This window comes from Alexandromys fortis, unplaced genomic scaffold, assembly GCF_014885135.2.
Source record: "Alexandromys fortis isolate MF-2015 unplaced genomic scaffold, M_Fortis_MF-2015_v1.1 scaffold_27, whole genome shotgun sequence".
Lineage (NCBI taxonomy): Eukaryota > Metazoa > Chordata > Mammalia > Rodentia > Cricetidae > Alexandromys > Alexandromys fortis.
In genome coordinates this window covers 647,699-665,637 of record NW_026067952.1, presented here as the reverse complement: position 1 = coordinate 665,637, position 17,939 = coordinate 647,699, and the positions used below count along the sequence as shown (strand labels likewise).

At 51.8% G+C, this 17,939-nt stretch overlaps 2 protein-coding genes across 2 annotated transcripts in view; both read right to left on the bottom strand.

Annotated features, from left to right (window-relative positions):
- Positions 1-12: 12 nt before the first annotated feature.
- Positions 13-10,520, bottom strand: Ptk6 (protein tyrosine kinase 6). The gene is made up of 8 exons (XM_050150638.1): positions 9,564-10,520; positions 7,201-7,322; positions 6,631-6,794; positions 6,071-6,224; positions 5,461-5,622; positions 3,244-3,425; positions 2,622-2,775; positions 13-2,271 (listed from the first exon to the last, which is right to left on the bottom strand). The coding sequence occupies exons 1-8, from the start codon at positions 9,791-9,793 to the stop codon at positions 2,084-2,086; spliced, it is 1,356 nt and encodes a 451-aa protein (XP_050006595.1). The 5' UTR covers positions 9,794-10,520; the 3' UTR covers positions 13-2,083.
- Positions 10,521-12,288: 1,768 nt separating this feature from the next.
- Srms (src-related kinase lacking C-terminal regulatory tyrosine and N-terminal myristylation sites) overlaps positions 12,289-17,939 on the bottom strand; it is a 12,495-nt gene continuing 6,844 nt past the window's right edge. Inside the window, exons 4-12 of the mRNA XM_050150884.1 lie at positions 17,326-17,418; positions 17,201-17,215; positions 16,436-16,557; positions 15,877-16,043; positions 15,094-15,235; positions 14,848-15,006; positions 14,187-14,368; positions 13,950-14,106; positions 12,289-13,697 (exon numbers count right to left, since the gene is read on the bottom strand). Of these exons, the coding sequence (XP_050006841.1) occupies positions 13,504-13,697; positions 13,950-14,106; positions 14,187-14,368; positions 14,848-15,006; positions 15,094-15,235; positions 15,877-16,043; positions 16,436-16,557; positions 17,201-17,215; positions 17,326-17,418 (1,231 nt within the window). The 3' untranslated portion in view covers positions 12,289-13,503. The remainder of the gene's footprint in view (positions 13,698-13,949; positions 14,107-14,186; positions 14,369-14,847; positions 15,007-15,093; positions 15,236-15,876; positions 16,044-16,435; positions 16,558-17,200; positions 17,216-17,325; positions 17,419-17,939) is intronic.

The following is a 17,939-nucleotide window of genomic DNA, read 5'->3' as shown; positions in this document are numbered from 1 at the left end:
AAAAAAAAAAAAAAAAAAAAAAAAATGGGCTGGAGGGTGGGGGTGATCCGTCATCTTTTTCTCCTTTTCATCATCTGGAACACTCAATGATTCTCTTCCTCTCTAAGTGACAGCCTTACCACAAATGGAGTTTTCCTCATCTGCTTTGCACACAGGAGGTTTTCCTCGTCATTTCTAGTGGTTCTAATTACACTATTATCATTCCTAACTCTTAGGTCCCCCAGTTCTAGTGCAAACTCGGATGTAGGCACCCATGAACCATGGGCTGCCAGCACTAGGCAAAGGAGGAAACCTTTGCAGGCCCCGCGGCAGCTCGTCCTACAGACTGCACAGCATCTTAGATTTACCCAGATCCTTCGTCCTGTGTAAAACCGGAGGCCACAAGCAGATCAGCTTAAGTTTATGTTTCCTTAGGAATTACCCCAAAGTTGAATAACAAAAATTTCTCAAGCCTGAACAAGCTGAAGGTTGTAAAATGACTTTTATTGTTGAAAGTTTATTTAAACTTTTACCCAGCTTACATTCCTATCCACTCAACAGTTATGGTCATGAAGGTCTCACAAGGTATCAGCACAAAGTTGCTCTTGGTGACTAATCAAGCAAATATCACCAACACCACAGAAGCAAAGACCACCCTGTCACGTCCTTCCTCTGTATGGTGCTCTGGGCTTCCATTTCTGGCTTCAGCATTTTAAATACCCAGTAGAATTAATGAACTTGTTTAAACACTGGGGGTGGCGGGCAGCCTATCTAGTTCAATGATTTTAACCTGTGGGTCGTGACCCCCCTTATCAAACCTTTGCCTCCAAAAATATTTACATTACGACTCATAACAGAAGCAAGGTTGCAGTTATGAACTAGCAACAAAAATAATTTTATGGTTGGGGGTCACCATGACATGAGCAACTGTATTAAAGGGTCACAGCGTTAGGAAGGTTGAGAGCCACTAACTAGTCTATATCAGTCAGTGCTGACACACCTAAGAACATACATACTCAGCGCTGACACACCCGAGAACATACCTGTTTTTATTTTACCAACACTTTTTTTTTCCCTGAGACAGAGTTTCCCTGTGTAGCTTTGGAGCTTCTGGAACTTGCTTTGTAGGCTATGCTGTCCTCAAACTCACAGAGATCCGCCTGTCTCTGCCTCCCAAGTGCTGGGATTAATGGTGTGCACCATCATCCAGCTGAGGGCTGTATTTTTAAAAGACAGCTTGACTTTACAGGAAGTAGCACAGACAGTGTCATCTCTTGGATTCAGAGAGGACATTTCCTCAAGGGAGGCTGGGGCACGTTCACCCGATTTGAGAGGTCAGTCTGGAAACAGCTGGTAGGTTTGTGCTGAGAGGGTTATACCCACTTGCAGTAAGGCATCCTCCGGTAGATGCTTTTGGGGTACTCTCACCCCCTGAGAACTGCGGCCCCAATGTCCAAGCATAAGGAGCTGACACAGAGAACAGATAGTCCGGCTGGGCTTCAGAACACTGGAGACAGGAAAGCAGCTCTGGGCCAGAGTCATCTGGGAAGAGTCAGGTCCAAACAGAAAGGGGAGAACGGAGGACGGGGCAGAGCATGGGGTCAGTGGTTTTCTACAAAGGGTGTTGTGTCTCATGAGCTCAGGACAGAAGCAGCTGTCTCTGAAGGGAAAGGACCTGAAGCTCCAAAACTTGCTCTGCGACACAGGAGTCTGAGGAATTAAGGTGCCAAGGGGTGGGGAGTGTGTGGATAGCTGAGCAGAGGAGTGGCCAAGGACAGGTACGCTCTGGAAGGGATGTGCTGCCAAGAACTCCCAGGCCTGTTGCTGAGACCCTTCTTGGCTTCTCTGTCATATGAAGTCTTCACAGAAGGGAGGAAGCCGGGATGGCCTCTGGGATTTTGTGAACTGTCTCCCGGAAGATAGATGGGAACGGAGTATGGCTCCCTCTTCACTTTTTCCTTTACAGCATGGAGTATCTGAGGTATGCTTGGTATGTTTTCTATTCCTTCATCTCGGCAAGCTGAAGGATGGTGCGCAGCTTCGGTGGGGGTCCAGGATAATCATGAAGTCTCTCTTCCATGGGTCCTGGCCACATCCAAGGAGCTCAGACCAGGTTCTCATACCAGCTGGTGTCGGAGAGCTTCTCACACAGGGCTTTGAAGCAAGGTCTCTGTTTGGGGTCTGAGCTCCAGCAGCTGAGCATCAGTTTGTGCATGGTGGGTGGGCAATCCTGGGGGCATGGCATGCGGTAGCCGGCATTCACCCTCAGGAAGGCCTCATGATTGGACATGCCTGTGGCCCATGGGAGGAGAGAAATGAGAGCTAAGAAGCTAGTGTCCACCCTCCAATCCCTGAAAGCTACACCCAGCTGCCTTTGGCCCCTCCCTGAATGCTGTCTCCAACAAGAATGACCACCGCCATACTCTGAACATTTTCTAGCACACTGTCTGTGTCCTTCCCTGAGGACAATGTCTCCAGGAAGTGATCTCAGCAGCAGCTCCTGGATGCTCAAAGAACAGAACAGGGATGGGGCTCTGGAGGCTCTGGAAAGTAGCTCCTGTCATATCTGTCAGCCATTCAAGACCTGCCCCCCACTCCACCTCACTGCCTGTCCACATTTGGGGGCATTTTGGGGATAATACCTGGATAGGGCACCAGCCCCTTGCTGAAAATTTCATAGAGGAGAATCCCAAAAGACCAGACATCAGATTTGATGGAGTAATGCCCTCGGGAGAGTGCCTCAGGTGCTGTCCATTTGTAGGGGATGTTGTGGTTGTGGGAAAGGTAGATGTCCTCCTGTAATAAGATGGCTTGTTGTGGGGCCCTGACCCTAGAGGGAGCTACTGCTTTTACCCTTCCTATGTAGCATGGACAGGCACGGATGCCAAGGTCCTAGTGGGAAGGTGTAAACACACTTCCTTATCATCTGACCCACCGACACCACCCCACAGCTACCAGAGGTAACTGCTACCAATGCAGCTAGAATCATGGCTAGGCCCTTTGTATCAAAAGTGCCAGTTCACGACAAGGGAAGAGCTGCAATGTGTGGGAACAGGAAAAGCTCAATGCATATGGCTGTGTCCAAGGTACCCAGAGCTGGGCCAGTGTGGCATAAACAAGGCTGTGGCTGTATGAATGAAGCCATTCCCTTGCCTGTTAACACCACCCTATCGAGAACTCATCTTTCCCGTGGCTGGGTTCAGCTCAAGGCTTGCAAAATAAATCCCCATTCCTGCTTCTGGCTTCTACTTCCAAGGGTCCTACCTTGACAAGCCTGGCCAGCCCGAAGTCCCCCACTTTGCAGAGATTGTTCCCTGTAACAAGAACATTCCTAGCAGCCAGGTCACGGTGGATGTAATTCTGAGATTCCAGGTAGCACATGCCCTCAGCAACCTGTGATGCAAAGTCCAGCAGTTCCGAAATAGGCAGGCCTTTCTCACCGGAGTCTGCAGGGTGATAAGAGGCCAAAGTCAATTGGCCAGAGCTCAGTTCTCATTTGTTGCGGCTGTGAAGGCTCCAGCAGAGGGCAGCTGGGCTGGCTTAATTGGAACATGGACAGCCCTAGCCCTTCTGCAGTTCTGTACTTAGAGACGAAGAACACACACATACTCTGTCCCACACCCTTTCCAGGGATTATAAAGCAATCTACGGGCAAAGATGTTGCTGCAAGATAGTCTTGGTGTATGGTAGCCACTGGACTTTCTAGAGGTTGCACATCCAACCAGTGTTATGCCTACAAGGGGCATGTGTTTTGTTTCTGAAAGACTACTTCCTGCAGAAACCGCTTATGAAACATGTAGACTACACTTTGCTCTTCCAGATGCTAGCGATGTGTTAATACATATGTCCAAGGCACGACTGCACTACACGTGATACATATGCCCCAGGCATGATCGATTGCCCTACACGTAATACATATGCCCCAGGCACGATTACCCTACACATGACGTGATACATATGCGCCAGGCATGATCGATTGTCCTACGCCGCCCCATTCCCTTTCACTGATGTGTGAAGCTGGGCGACATCTTTGTACCGCATCTCAGCTGATGAAGATGGTCTGGTTTTGTGTTGAAGAAAACAGACGGGGGTGTCCTCTTGTGGGTGAGAGTTGTGTGAGGGTGTGTCTGTGCCGTGTGTGAAGGTCTATATTTGTGTGTGTCAGTGTTTTGCATGTGTTTGTGTATCAGTGTGTTTAGTTGTGACAGGACAGCAGGTCTCAAGAAGAGAGAGGGGCTGGTGGGCAGAAGCAGTTCACCAGCAGGCTACACAGAGCCTATAGCAGTGACCTCAGTTAACAGTGGGTATAGAGATTGTGGACGGGTGTTCTTTTCTGTACTTATCGGTACCTTTTCAAACTTTATGATCAGGCACTGGTAGATTCGTCATAGTTTAAGTCATTTGCTTTTCTTCATTGTCATGTATGTATACATGTATGTGGACATGTGTGTGGCGGTCAGAAGACAATCTTGGATGTTAGTCTTCATGACTGACAATTATGAGGAGAGTTTTTGTTGTTTGGTGCAGAGCCAGAGAAAACAAGGATTCTCCCATTTCCTCCCATCTCACGGTAGGAGCCTTGGGATAACAGGCTGCTTCCATGCTTAGCTTTACAATAGTCTGGAGATTGAAAATGCAGGTCCTCATGCTTCCATAGCAAACACTGTACCCACCCACCGAGCCATCTCCCCAGCCATTTTGGTTTTTGTTTTGTTTTGTTAATTTGTGTGTATGAGGGGATGTAGTGTGTGTGTTACTTGTTACTATGGGTACGTGCACATGTATACATGTGTATGCCTTTCCTTGATCTCCATCTTTAGGGGATTTTTTTGTTGTTGGTGGTGGTGGTGGTAGTGGTGGTGAGCAGGGATTCAAGACAGAGTTTCTCTGTGTAGCTCTGGCTATCCTGGAACTTGCTCTGTAGACCAGGCTGGCATCGAACTCAGAGTTCAACCTGTCTCTGAGTGCTGGGATTAAAGGCCTGTGCCACTTTGCTCGGCTTCCCTCTTCAGTTTTTAAATATATTTTAAGTATCTGAGTATTTTGCCTGCATGTATGTCTGTGTACTGTATGCATGCCTGGTGCCTCCAGAGGCCAGAAGAGGGTGTTAGAACTAGAATCATGGATAGCATGTGGGTGCTGGAAACTAAACTCTGGTCCTTTGTAAGAACAATAAGTGCCCTAACCTGTTGAGCCACCTCTCCAGTCCCAACCCAAACAACCACTGCTTAGAAAAGGAAAGAAAAGAAAAGAAAGAAAAAGTATCTTTTTAAACCAGAAAGCAACAAGGTTATCTGGGAACTCCCAGCTGTTTTGTGTGGGTCAGGCAGGAATGGGTGGGGTCTGCATATCTGTGAGTGTGTGTGTGTCTGTGTGTGTGTCTCTGTGTGTCTGTGTCTGTGTGTGTGTCTCTCTGTGTGTGTGTCCTGCTGCCTCCTGCACTTTCATCTCAGGGAAAGGAAGGTGAAGCTTGCCACTTACCCCGCAATAACTGCAGCAGATTCCCCTTGGGCATGAGCTCCGTGATGATGTAGACCGGATCCCCTGCAGATGCCACAGCATACAGTGCCAGGATGTGCTTGTGCCGCAGCTTCTTCATGGCCTGGATCTCAGACTGGAAGGTGTGCTGGTGTAGAAGGTTGTCTGAGAGACACCAGTCTCAGTGAATACAGCCCTTGACCTGTGCCCCAAGGAGGAGCTAGGGCCTCCTGAAACAGCTCAGGAAATACGGGCAGCCTAGGGAGACAACGGCTAAAGCCCCCACCACCAAGGCCTTGCCTTGGTGCCCTAAACCCGATGTATCATCTGCTCTCCTATGCCCCACCTGACCAACATTTCCCAGGTGGATGTTATCAAGGTCTTGGCTGACCTGATGTTTGAGGTATTGGGTATAAACCTGAGGGCGAGGCTGGGATTCTGGGTGAAACTCAAACTTCCGGTGACTTGTTTCAATAAAAATGGGTACAGGTGGAAGAAATGACTCCCACCATGATGCAGGTGCCCAGTCAGGATGTTGGGATGCCCTCAGTGTGGTGAGACTCGACATGCCCACTGGCAGGGCTAGGATGGAAGTAGCATGTGACCCACTCACCTCTAGAGATCACTTTCACGGCCACACGGATCTGGTCCTTCCAGAGCCCTTCGAAGACCTCCCCAAAGTAGCCGGCCCCCAGCTTCTTACAGAGCGTGAACTCCTCCCTTGGCCTCTCCCAGTCATCCCAGTGAGGCAAGGACTCAGATTTTTGCTGGAGAAACAGAAAGGGTGATGGTGGTGGTAGGAGTGATAGCTGGGTCACTCAGTTTATCTTCTGTCTTCAGGAAGGGTTTGCTCTGAACCCCACGATAGGAGCCCTGTTTATCTTTAAATTCAGAGATACATCCAGCGTAGTAATATCTGCGTGTCTTGCGTAAAAATGCAGCTGTCTTCATCCACCAAGGTTGATAAGCTCCCTCAGGCAATTGGTCAGCAACCCTTGTCGTCAGGCTTACCAGGGGTCAGGACTTGGCAGGGGCACAACTGAACTCTGGTGAGCCAGTGTAGTAAGAGTGACAGTCAAGAGGAATGCCATCTTCGGAACCCCTCCTGCCCCCACATTGTACTCCACTTGTCTGACCCCAAGCAACTGTGTCACAGAGGAGCCAATGGCCTACCTTACAGCAGGGCATGGTCAGTTTCAGGCCGTGGGACAGGCTCTGGGTCTTGTGGTAGTCCACAAGCTCAGACAGGCCGGGGAAGGATACCGCCTCATTCAGGTGCAGCCAGCCCATGTCATCCCTCCAGATCCTGTAATGTCGCACGGCCTGAGTGTCCCGCACTGGGGTGGGTGGCCGGCAGAAAGAGGCATAAGCATGCATCCTACCTTGGATGTCCCCCACTCTTCCTACCCCTGATCCCACCCTGAACACTGCTTGCCCATGGCTACCTGGCCCTCCTGTCATAAGCCATGGAGTGCAGGAAATTACTGGGCCTTGTGTTCAGTGGAACACCTGTGAAGCCTTGGCTTCCATGACACACACAAGACATGCCAGAAAGCACGGGGAAAAACCCAGCTTGAAGAACCCCTGGCTTTCTGCCCCCAAAGACTGAAAATTGGAGAAGTCGGGGCTTCCAGTGGAAGAGAAAGATGTCCCCGACTTCACAACCAGAAGAAAGGCAGATGACCATGTGGTCGAGAGAGCCTCAGAGCCAGCATAGGTGAGGGGAGATCTGAGAAGCAGTACCAGAAAGGACATAGTCTGCTCCTGGCTTCTTGCTGACTCTGACCAGGAAGGCTCCCTTTGAGTTGTCCTCAGCCTGCAGCCTGTCCATGGCCTCCAAGCGGGAGATGCAACCAAAGAACCACCTGCAGGGGAGAAAGTCAACCTCAGCCTCTTGATCCTCACCCCAGCCCCACATCCACCCAGTCTCTCAACTCTCTAACCCTTGCCATGTCCATCTGGAGTCCTAGCTACCCCGGCTCCCAACTAAGCTGCCTCTCTCTCATGCTGCTCCCAACCCTGCAGAGGCCTTTGGGCCCATTGTGGACCCCAGAAACCCTAAATGGCCCGGAAGTAGAATAGGAAAGCACTACCTATCATCCTGCTCTGGACGATGACCACCTGTGTATCAGTCCACCCCCCCAAAGGCTTACAGTTCCATCATGGGGACCAGACCTGTTGATGGAAGCTGCTCATTCATTTCCTAGCTGCCTAGACTCAAAATAATCACACAGAAACTATATTAATTAAAACACCGCTTGACCAATCACTTAGGCGTATTGCCAGCTAGCACCTATATCTTAAAATAACCCATTTCTATTATTCTGTGAATTACCACGAGGCTCATTGTTTATCAGCAAGGTTCCAGGGTGTCTGTCTCCTTCTGCAGCTACATGGCATCTCTCTGACTCCACCTACACACACTCTCTCTCTCTCTCTCTCTCTCTCTCTCTCTATATATATATATATATATATATATACATATATATATATTCTAACCTGGCTATATTCTGTTAAGCCATTGGCTGAAAGCAGCTTCTTTATTAACCAATGACAATAAAACATATTCACAGCCTACAGAGGGGAATCCCACAACACAGACCTACAGATCCCAGCCTTGGCCCAGAAGTAGGGGGGAGAGGGATCCCACCAGCTCCCCAGGGCTGCTTCCTGGCTTACACTTTCATACACCTGTTCACATAATCATGTAGCCATTTGCACATGTGCACTTATGTGCACAGACACACACACCCATCCATGCACTCACATTTGCATGCTTACACAAGTATGCACATATACTGTTAAGCACACCCTTATCTACTTGCATAGACACAGTGGCACATACTCTCCCATCGAAGTCTTTCTACATGCTAGCTTCCAACACACGGGCTGGACATGCCTGAACTGAACTACAGGTGAAAGTCCATAGGTCATTGGAATTCCATAGGTCATCTCTGTCCATGGAGTCTCCAACTCCCTCAAGAATGGTTGGAACATGGGCTCCATAGGGAGCCCAACATTCATCTCAAACTCTTGAAGTTCTCATCTCTCCCACAGACCCCTCTGACCACTTGGCCGCCTCTGCTTTGCTCTTCTGACTTCTTCACCTGTGTTGGAGTCTCAGCACCTCGGGGCCTTCGCTCTTGCTATAGTGGCCTCTTCTCTATACAGGATCCCTTCTTTCTGCTCCCCTTCCCTCACCACAGGACCTCACTACGTAGACCAGACTGCCCTTGAATTTACAGATCCATCTGCCTTTATCCCCTGAGTGCTAAAGGCATGTGCCACCACCTGACTCATCTCGGTCTTTCATGTACACCACCCATCTACCTTGTTCCCATCATGAGCCCGTTTCTGAAACTGTCATAGGTACCGTTTACCACTGGTTTTTGTCTCCTGTGCGCTCAGTCTTCCACTGAGCACAACAGGTGCTCAATGTGAGATGAGGAGTTAGGGAGGGGGGGCCTGAGGAGCAAAACAAGAGACCCCTCCTGCTGGACCCTTCCGAACCTTAGCCCAGAGCAATTGGGTGGCTGTGGGCAGTGCCCACACTAGGCACTACTGTAGTTCCTCAAAGCCTCTAGGGGCTCAGGTATGTGGCCAGGAACAGTGAACTGGGGTTCTTGAGGGAACATGAAGATACATACCACCATGTTGGTATGTACCCCCATGTACCCAAACGTGATAGGTGATAGATAGGCGTGCCCCGGTAGCCTTCGGTTTCCTGTAACTAGGTCGCACATCTGGTTCTGACTGCTTGGAAAGTGAGCACTTCACACCTCCAACAGCTCTTGAATTCCCACACAGATCTTGTCCCTTACAGCCAGCATCCTAAAAATCCACACTGGGCCCTTCTGTCCTATCTGAGTCCTAGCAGAACAGTACTTATGGCTGGAAAGTAGTCATGGGTAGGTCCAAAGGAGAGGCCCCATTCCCCCAGTCAGTGCCACACAGAGGCACAGCCCCATTGGCAACCCTTGTACCAGGATGTTAAGGATCAGAGTATGACCAACTGAATGTCTAGCTAGGATCTTATACTCTCTGACTTCCTCAGTCCATCCCAATTCCCACCCCTCCCCCTGTACCATCTCTCCAGGGTCACTCACGGCTCAGACTCCACAGTTTCCTTCTCAGCCAGGTAATCGTGGGGCACATAGCCCTCAGCCAAGGCCTTGCCTGCCTCATCCAGCAGGGTGGCCCACCACCACTTTTCCTCCTTCCTGGTGACACGCAGGAGGTCTCCTGCCTGAAAGCTCAGTTCATCCTTTGTTCGCGCCTTGAAGTCCCAAAGGCCTATGTACTTAGGGCCCGGGTAGTCCTTGTCCCAAGACATCATGGCAGGCTCTATGGCAGAGCCAGCTGTGAGCTGCTTGTAGACACTTGCTGCTGGCAGGGACAGGCAGGATTTTCCCCAGCAAGCTAGTCACACCTACTTCCTTATGACGGTCAGAAGAGCAGCCTCTCCTAGTACCCATTGGAGATGGACTCTAGTGTCTCCACCCCAAAGGACCTTCTGACCCTGTATGTCCTTTTGTCCTCAGGATCAATCCATGCCGGGTGTTCACACTCTTCTCCAGTGGAAGTCTGCCATCTAAACAACCTCTTTACAAGGTCCAGTCGCAGTTACAAGGAATAGCCTACTAGACGGTGAGCATACAGCTATCAGCTGAGCCCTCAACCCCTGGGTGTGAGTCTTAGAGCCAAAGAATGGGGAGGGGAGCGGTGGTGGGAAATCTCAAGGACGGTGGGCAGGTTGCTAGAACACACAAGGAACAGAGTTGAGAGCCAGGAGCTGCCTTTTCTACAAAGAAACCCTCCCACACTGACTGGTGCCTCCTGCCAATGGAGCACACACTAACAGATACTGAGAGTCATGAAGGACTTGACAGTCCTGACAGCCACCTCCCTGGATAGGTGTCCACCCACCAGACACTGGCAGGACTAGATCTAGGGATGGCATCATGACAATCAGGTAGGACCTGCATTAGAAACAAGGGTGGCAGGGGCCTGGGTGTGACTTGTGGACCAAGACAGGACATACCCCAGCCTGAGCTGCTATAAAACTCTGGCTCCTTTAAGTAAGAATGCTCAGATGCCCCTGTATACTGAAGAAGCCCCCCCCCCCCCCCCGCCCCAGGACAGCATGCTAGACCACATGCTGACAGCTGGGAACACAACAAGAGCCAAGGGATATGAAGGCATACACATCTGTGTGGGTTATGGGATGGTTTAGAGGGCTTCCTGGTATCTTCTGACTTGTCTGTAGACTATAGACATCAGCTCAAGAAGCAGGCACCGTCCTGTCTTCCCAGATACGTACACAAGAAGGCAGCCATAGAAAGTGAGGAATGACTAAGACGTGCCCATACCACCGGGGCCTCTGAAACCCCTCCTCCCTCTTTCCCAACCTTCCCTCCTGTTCTTTGCTGCTACCTACCCCCCACACCCCTCCCAGGCCCCTTTCCAACTCACCTCCCATGTTTCCCCAATTTCTGGCAGCCCTGCTTGTGATTGTTCTAGTCTTCCTAACTGTCCCTTCTCCTCCCATTAAACCTTTAAAACTCCAAAGATTCCCCATCTCCAGAGGGACCCTAACTGCCTTTCTCACACCGGCTGATCAGTTGTGTCCGCTATGGGGTGCTCCTATACAGGAGGACAGCCACAGAGAGGGGTGGGAAGGGAAATTGACAAGTCCGTAAGAATGCGTAACATGTAATTGACAAGGATGTTTGTGTTCTTTCTGGCCAGCGGCTGGTCTCCACAGAAGGAGTAGAGGTATAAAGGTTGCTCGGCAAAATAAAGGTTGGTGTTCTTCTTCCACCTGAAAAGAAGCCTTGGTGTCTCAATCCCGGCATCCCCTGCCAGTCTCGGCTATCCAGGCTGCAGCACTATTTGAATCTTTTTCGTCCTTTTCTTTTCTTTTCTTTTTTTTTTTTTTTTTTTTCATTTTTTTGGCAGGGAAGCGTGGGAATGGTGCTGCTTCATGCTAAGGATCAAACCCTGGTCCATACGCATGCTAACAATCTACTGGTGAGAACTGGGCCAGGTCTTGAATTTTCTTTGAAGAGCTATATAGCACGACTCCCCGGCTTCCTAATAGGATTAAGGATAGCAACATGTATTACTTAGTAACTTCACACCAACCCAGCCCAACTATAAGGTGTGGGGAAGAGGCATTGGAGGAAGAGGAAAGGAGGAAGGATGGTACAGGCAGAGGTCAGCCTCAGGAACTCTGTGGTTGCCTCCCTTGTCTGCTCCAGAACCCTCGAGTTGTGAGCCTCTGAGTCCAAGCTGTGTCCCAGACAGCTATGTGTCCCTAGATGAGACCGTGGGCAGCTCAATGGAAGATACATCGGGTAGCTCAAAAGTCCTTGGCCTCTCCAAGGAGGGCCAAACCTGTTCATCTTTGGTTGACTAAACACACAGGAATGTGCCAAGACCCAGCCAAACCTGCTTCCGTGGCTTGGCCACAATCCCAGTGCCATCTTTCTCCCCAGGCTGTGCCATCCTGTCTCTAGTGTCCTCCTGGTTTGACTCATGGTAGCCTCTTAACATCAGAATGCTACCATCTTATACCAGCCCTTGGGCCCACACTGCTGTTCTGTGTGCTGGCAAGGCAGGGAGCCCCCCCCCCCCCCCCGCAGCCAACTGCCAGTTCCAGATTCTTCCCCTCCAGAGATCAGAGCTGCGGGTTAAGGCAGAGAAGCCTCAGTCACCTACAGAGACCGTCAGCACACTCTGTTGGCCTGGACTCCACAGCTCCTAGGACCATCCAGTTCTGAACCTGCAGCCAGGTTGGCTGGGTTCTCACCACCTCCATCTATGGTGCAATCCATGCCCTCAGTCCCTCTCATTCAGCCCTGCTTCCTCGCGAGAAAGCCCATGACTGGCTAAGCCCCAAACTCTTTGCTGTAACTTAACACGTCACACGTGAAGTTCAGCTCCCAGTTCCCTGTTACCCAACCCACAAATATGGTTGGTGATCATGAACAAATTGGCCTCAGTGGGTGCAGAGCTGGCCCCAAATTCCATTTCCTCTAGGGGACTGCCAGGCTTTCTGCCTTACAGCCTTCTGGATACAGCTTCTGGGAGAGTGAAATGGCCTTGGGTCCCTGAGCAGAGGCCCCTAATCCCCAGTGTACCACTCCTGGTTAAAGTGTTGAGTGACCCAGGACCCAACTTCTGCAGGTGTCATGCTCAAACACAAAAGTGACCCACAGGGGCTTTGCCCCAGAAAGTAGGTTGTCTGGTTGTCAGAACCCTCCCTATGTCTCCATCCTTCTGCATCTGGAAAAGGTCTAGGAGTTCTGACCACCTTTCTGAAACTGAAAAGCCTTCTGACTTCAGCCCCAGGCCGGGGAACTGGAAGAGGCTATTCACTTGGCTCCGGCAATCTTCACCGCTAATATCTTGGGGGTCCACACTGTAATGCCGCTTCGGCTCCCATCTTTTAGAGTCTCCAGCACTCCATTCTGGGAGCCGCTATGTGAATCCGTTTAGAACACATTTATTGGAGCTGACTCTGTGTGCCTAAGGTTTCCCCATACCTGTGGGGCAGTGGGCTGGGCAGGGGATGCTACTGTCTCCTCTGAGTACCCAGCTCAAAAGGCTGAGATACACTTGGGAACCCTCACACCAGATATTCCATCAAATCCACAGTAAGACTTGAGAGAAATTGGGCTTCTCATCCCCGATCTTAGGAGGGAGCAGAGGAACCCAGAGTGAGGTGAGGGCAGGGAGGAAACGGCTGGCTTTGCTGGAATTCCTTTGTCCAGCACTTTCTTACAGCCCTTCTGTGTATCAACACTTTGGAAACACCAGGGATTCAAACTATGCCAGGAGGAGGACATCAGCCCTCACTTCTAAGTGGGTACTCATGACCAGGCCCTGTCTGCATGTATCCATCTGGTGTGTTTGGTTCTCGCAGGCTGTTGCCGTTCCCAGGTGTATAGCATCTCCCGTGTGTGTTAGTGACGAGCGTTCCCTGGGGAGACACCCTTCAGGAAGCAGTTGCCAGAACTGCTGCCTGTGGGGCTGGAGACGTGGTCACGTGAGGCTCAGATGGAGCCGCCGGTGTATCGTGTTCAGCTTCTCCCTCAGTGTGGCGAAGGTGGGACGCTCCTCGGGGCTGCTCTTCCAGCACTCCACCATAAGCACATAGACCTCTGCTGGGCAGGCAGCTGGGCGTGGCAGGCGGTATCCACGGCTGATCTGCTGTAGTGTCTCATGGTTGGTCATTCCTGGTAAGGGGCCAGCGAGAGGGGCCAGGCAGCAGCTGCCTTGATTCTGTCTGGGTGACACCAAAGAGATTCCCCCAACCCCAGCCTCTGCAAGACCAGTCTGTGCTGGTTCTCCAGCCCCTATCCAGGTTATCTTTGGGGATCAGTGACTCCCAGGGCAGGGTATATCTCTTCTCTCAGGGAGGACCCCAGGCTACCTCCCTCTGACTAAACTTGCTATGATGAATTATAGTTGCCTCTCAGACAGCTCACCTTCATAGGGACACTGGCCATAAGTGAAGACCTCATACAGCAAGATGCCAAAGGACCAGACATCTGACTTCTGGGAGAAGACACGGTAGTTAGCTGCCTCCGGTGCTGTCCACTTGACAGGGATCTTGGAGCCACTGCTTGGGGAGTAGACATCATCCTGGGGATGAGGGTAATGGTGGGGAACTCAGAGCAATGCCTTCCCCTCTGCCGGGGTTAGGAGCCTCGAGCCCCACTGACCTTGAGCAGCCTGGCCAGGCCAAAATCAGCTACCTTGCAGGTGAGGTCATCACCCACGAGCACGTTCCTGGCGGCCAAGTCCCGGTGAACGACACGTCGTTCCTCCAGGTAGCTCATGCCCTCAGCTACCTGGCAGGCAAACCCCAGTAGGTGAGGCAGGTTCAGGGCCTTTCCCTCAGGGCCTGCAGAGAGAGGGGTGGGGTGGCGGAACTCCCGAGGGCACAGGCTGATAGCCAGTAAGACAAGTGCGCACACGCACACAATCTTCCTCTGTGCCTTGGCTCCCCCCATCTCGGAGGAAGTGAGAACAGCACCACCAGCTAAGGCCTAGCAGGCGAGGAACAAAATGGAAAAGGGAGTCCTGCCCTCACCACAGGCCCCAGTGCAAGCTGCTTCTTGGCACCTCCCTGGACCCCCAAGAGAGATAGTACTTAACCCAGACTACCCCCAAGGTAGCCAAATGTAGGCCTGGCCCAGACCCTTGGCCTCAATGCCTCTGCTGACCAGAGGCTCAGTAGGACCAGATGTCTGCATCCTGGGCCACATGTGTCTCTTCCAAAGGCCTAAAGATTCTGTTTGGTGGACCCAGGGCTTGAATGCTATCATGAGGGCTGGCAGATGTGGCCGCTGCAGGGTGATTTCGGGGAGGGTATTCACTCACTGCCCAAGTAGACCTGCAGGTTGCCCTTGCCCATGAGTTCAGTAACGATGTACACGGGTTCACCCAGGGAGCATATGGCGTGCAGCCGGATCAGTCGCTCATGCCTCAAGCTCTTCAGCGCCTCAATCTCCTTGGTGAGGTCTGCCAGTTTCATGTCAGCTGTGGAAAGGACTGTGCTTGGCCACCACTGCCCCAGGCTCCGGGGTCAGAGGGCAGTGCTGCCCAAGCCTGGGAGCAAGGCCTCACCTGATTTGATAACCTTCACCGCCACAGGCATAGAGCCCAGCCACAGGCCTTCCCACACCTCCCCGAAGAAGCCTTCACCCAGCTTTCTCCGAAGGACAAATTCTGATCGTGGTCGTTCCCACTCGTCCTGAGCCAGGGGCATCTGTGGGAAGGAACACTCAGTGTGCTGCCTAAGACTCCCCCAGCTCCTGTTTGAACCTAGCCTCCCTGTGAGTCTCAGGAAGAACCCCAGCAACAGGTCTCAGCCTTTCCCTCCCCAGCATTCCCTCACTCCGGGCCCAGTCAGGGAAAAAGGGGAGCCCATAGCTGACCTCCAGGAGGCCAAGCCCAGAGCTAGAAAGCTAATTGCTTTGGGGACTTATGCGTCCGCTTTACCAGAGCCGGACATCCGTCTACAAACACTCATTATAACCCCTGGCTAGGCTGTGATTACAGAACCAGAGGAACCAGATTGCTGCCCTGCACCCAGTAATATCAGATACTAGGGGAAACAATATCTCCTCTCTCAGCTTCTGCCCTCAGGACTTGAAGCAGATCTGGGTGCCTTCCCACACTAGCCTTGACTCCTCCTGATGCCCGGCAGAACTGGGAACATCCTATCCCCCTTGAGGGTCCCCAGTCTTCCAACAGCCTCAGAGGAGATAAAACTGGTGAATGGGGGCAACCCCATCAGAATGAAGAAGCCATTGACACTGGATATTCCCTGGCCAAGTCTAGGCCAGAGGGAGACTCTAAGATAGGGTCCTCGGTGGTCCCCAGATATGGAGACTGTCTCAGGTCCACCTGGGGTATGCAGGGCTGCAACAGAGGGTTCTGAATCAGCTTCCAGTTGGTCTTGTAGTAATCAAGCAATGCGTCCAGGCTGGGGAAGAGCCGGCCCTCCTGCAGGTAGAGGCCGCCACTGGGTGCCATGCAGATGCGGTAGTGGCAGACTTTGGTTGGGGCCCGGACTGGAGACAGAAATAAGTAACAGTGTCTTGGCTGCACCTGCCTCAGATACCCATATCCCAGCATCCCAAGTGGCTCCACTTAGATTGGCCGTGGGGGTCACTGAGGTCAACAATACTCTGTGCAAGAGGGGACATGAGAAGCTACGGGCCACAGGACAGCCAGGGGGGCCTGGGGACTAAGAGTGTTAAGTAGGTACATGTTGAATGAAACATTAAGTCTGCTAGGTCGTGAATGGAGAAAGTGGGGAGAGGGAGAAAGGAAGGGAGGGAGCTTGATGGCTAACTTGTCTATATAAGGGCTTCCAGTATAGGGACCAACCACTCCAAAGTCAAGAGGGTCTGGCCAAGGAGAGCTGAGCAAGATATGAGGTCTTGAGGGGTTGTCTGAGTACCTGACAGGGAATATCCCCCGATGCTGCTTTCGCTGGGCCGGATGAGAAAGGCCCCTGGTGCATTGGCAGGAGACAAGAGCAGCTGCTGGGCCTGAGTTCTGCTGATCCCACTGAAGTACCAGCTGCAAATCCAGGACACAACAGTCAACTCTCAGGCCCAGCCATGTGACCCTGGCAAAGGTGTGAGGCCTCAGTGCCCTGCTGCCTCTCAGGGAGAAAATGTGCCCGGTGCCTGAAGCTGAGGTCCCAGGCCACCACCATCAGGTGACTGGAATCTTCTTCACACGGGTATGACTGTCCACTAACCTGGGCTACTCGTTCTGTTTCTCTAAGATAACTCTCGTTCCCTGCTCAGAATGTGACTACCAAGCCTCACAAAAGCTAACATCCCTGGACAAAGACCAAAACCCCCAACTTGAGACTTTGTCGAGTCCCTGTGGGGGTTCACAGGGAACTGAGGTCCCCAGTGAACTGTCTCAAAAGTACCCACAGCGCTGCTAGTGAGGCCAGGGAAGGAACCAGGGGTGTTACCTGTCTGGGCATGGCTCATCTGAGAGATTGGCTTACCTGGGACCTGGGTACCCCAGAAGAGGAAGGCTAAGGCAGGGTGGGCAGGATGTTAGCCGAAGCAGACAGTAGAAGGTTAAGGAGGAGGGCATATTCTAAGTACCTCCTACCCTCTGAAGGGCCATGCCTAGGTGGACCAGCTCTTGGCTGGCTTGGAACTTGCTAAGTAGACAAGGTTGGCCTTGAAGATTCACTTACCTCAGCTTCCGGATGCTAGAATTAGAAACATATACCACTCTGCTTGGCCACTCCCTTTATTCTTAGGAGCCAGAATCAACCTTAGAAAGACAAAGCCACTCCCAGAGCTACTCCACGGTAGGCACCTCTGCTCCGCAATGTCCCAAACAGGGTTCCACAGCTGGTCAACTTCCTGTCCAAGCTCTTCCACTTCTGAGAGCTTCCAGGAACCCAGTGTGCTGGGGACCACAGTAATACAAGAAGAGGCCTATGAGTTTGGTCCTTCAGTCCCCTCAGATGGAGGCAAGGTAATAGGGGACACTCAGTGTGACTCAGGACAGCTCACAAAAGAGCAGACAAGCCAGACCCACTCCTAGGGATACACGGGGAAGAACTGGCATGGCCAGGGTGTGGCCTGGGCTGGAGCAGGGGGGATGAGCACAGCTGGAACAGAAAGATATTAGCAAACAAGAGGACAGAGGCCAAGGTGTGAGAAGCAGGGTTAGTACTGGCAGGCTGAATGCAGATGAGGCAAGGATACAGACGGAGCCTGGGCTACGTAGCAGGCTCAGGAAAGTCCACAAACTCATTTCAGAACCTGGAAGTCTAGACCATTGATGCTTCCTGCCTCTCTACGAAGAACCAGAGCCATTACTTATAGGATCTGTGGGCAGGGAATTGGGATTTTCTGGCAGATGCAGAGCCCCTGGGGTAAGGTCCCTTCTCAGGACAAGTCTGGGGGGGGGGGGGACGCAGACGT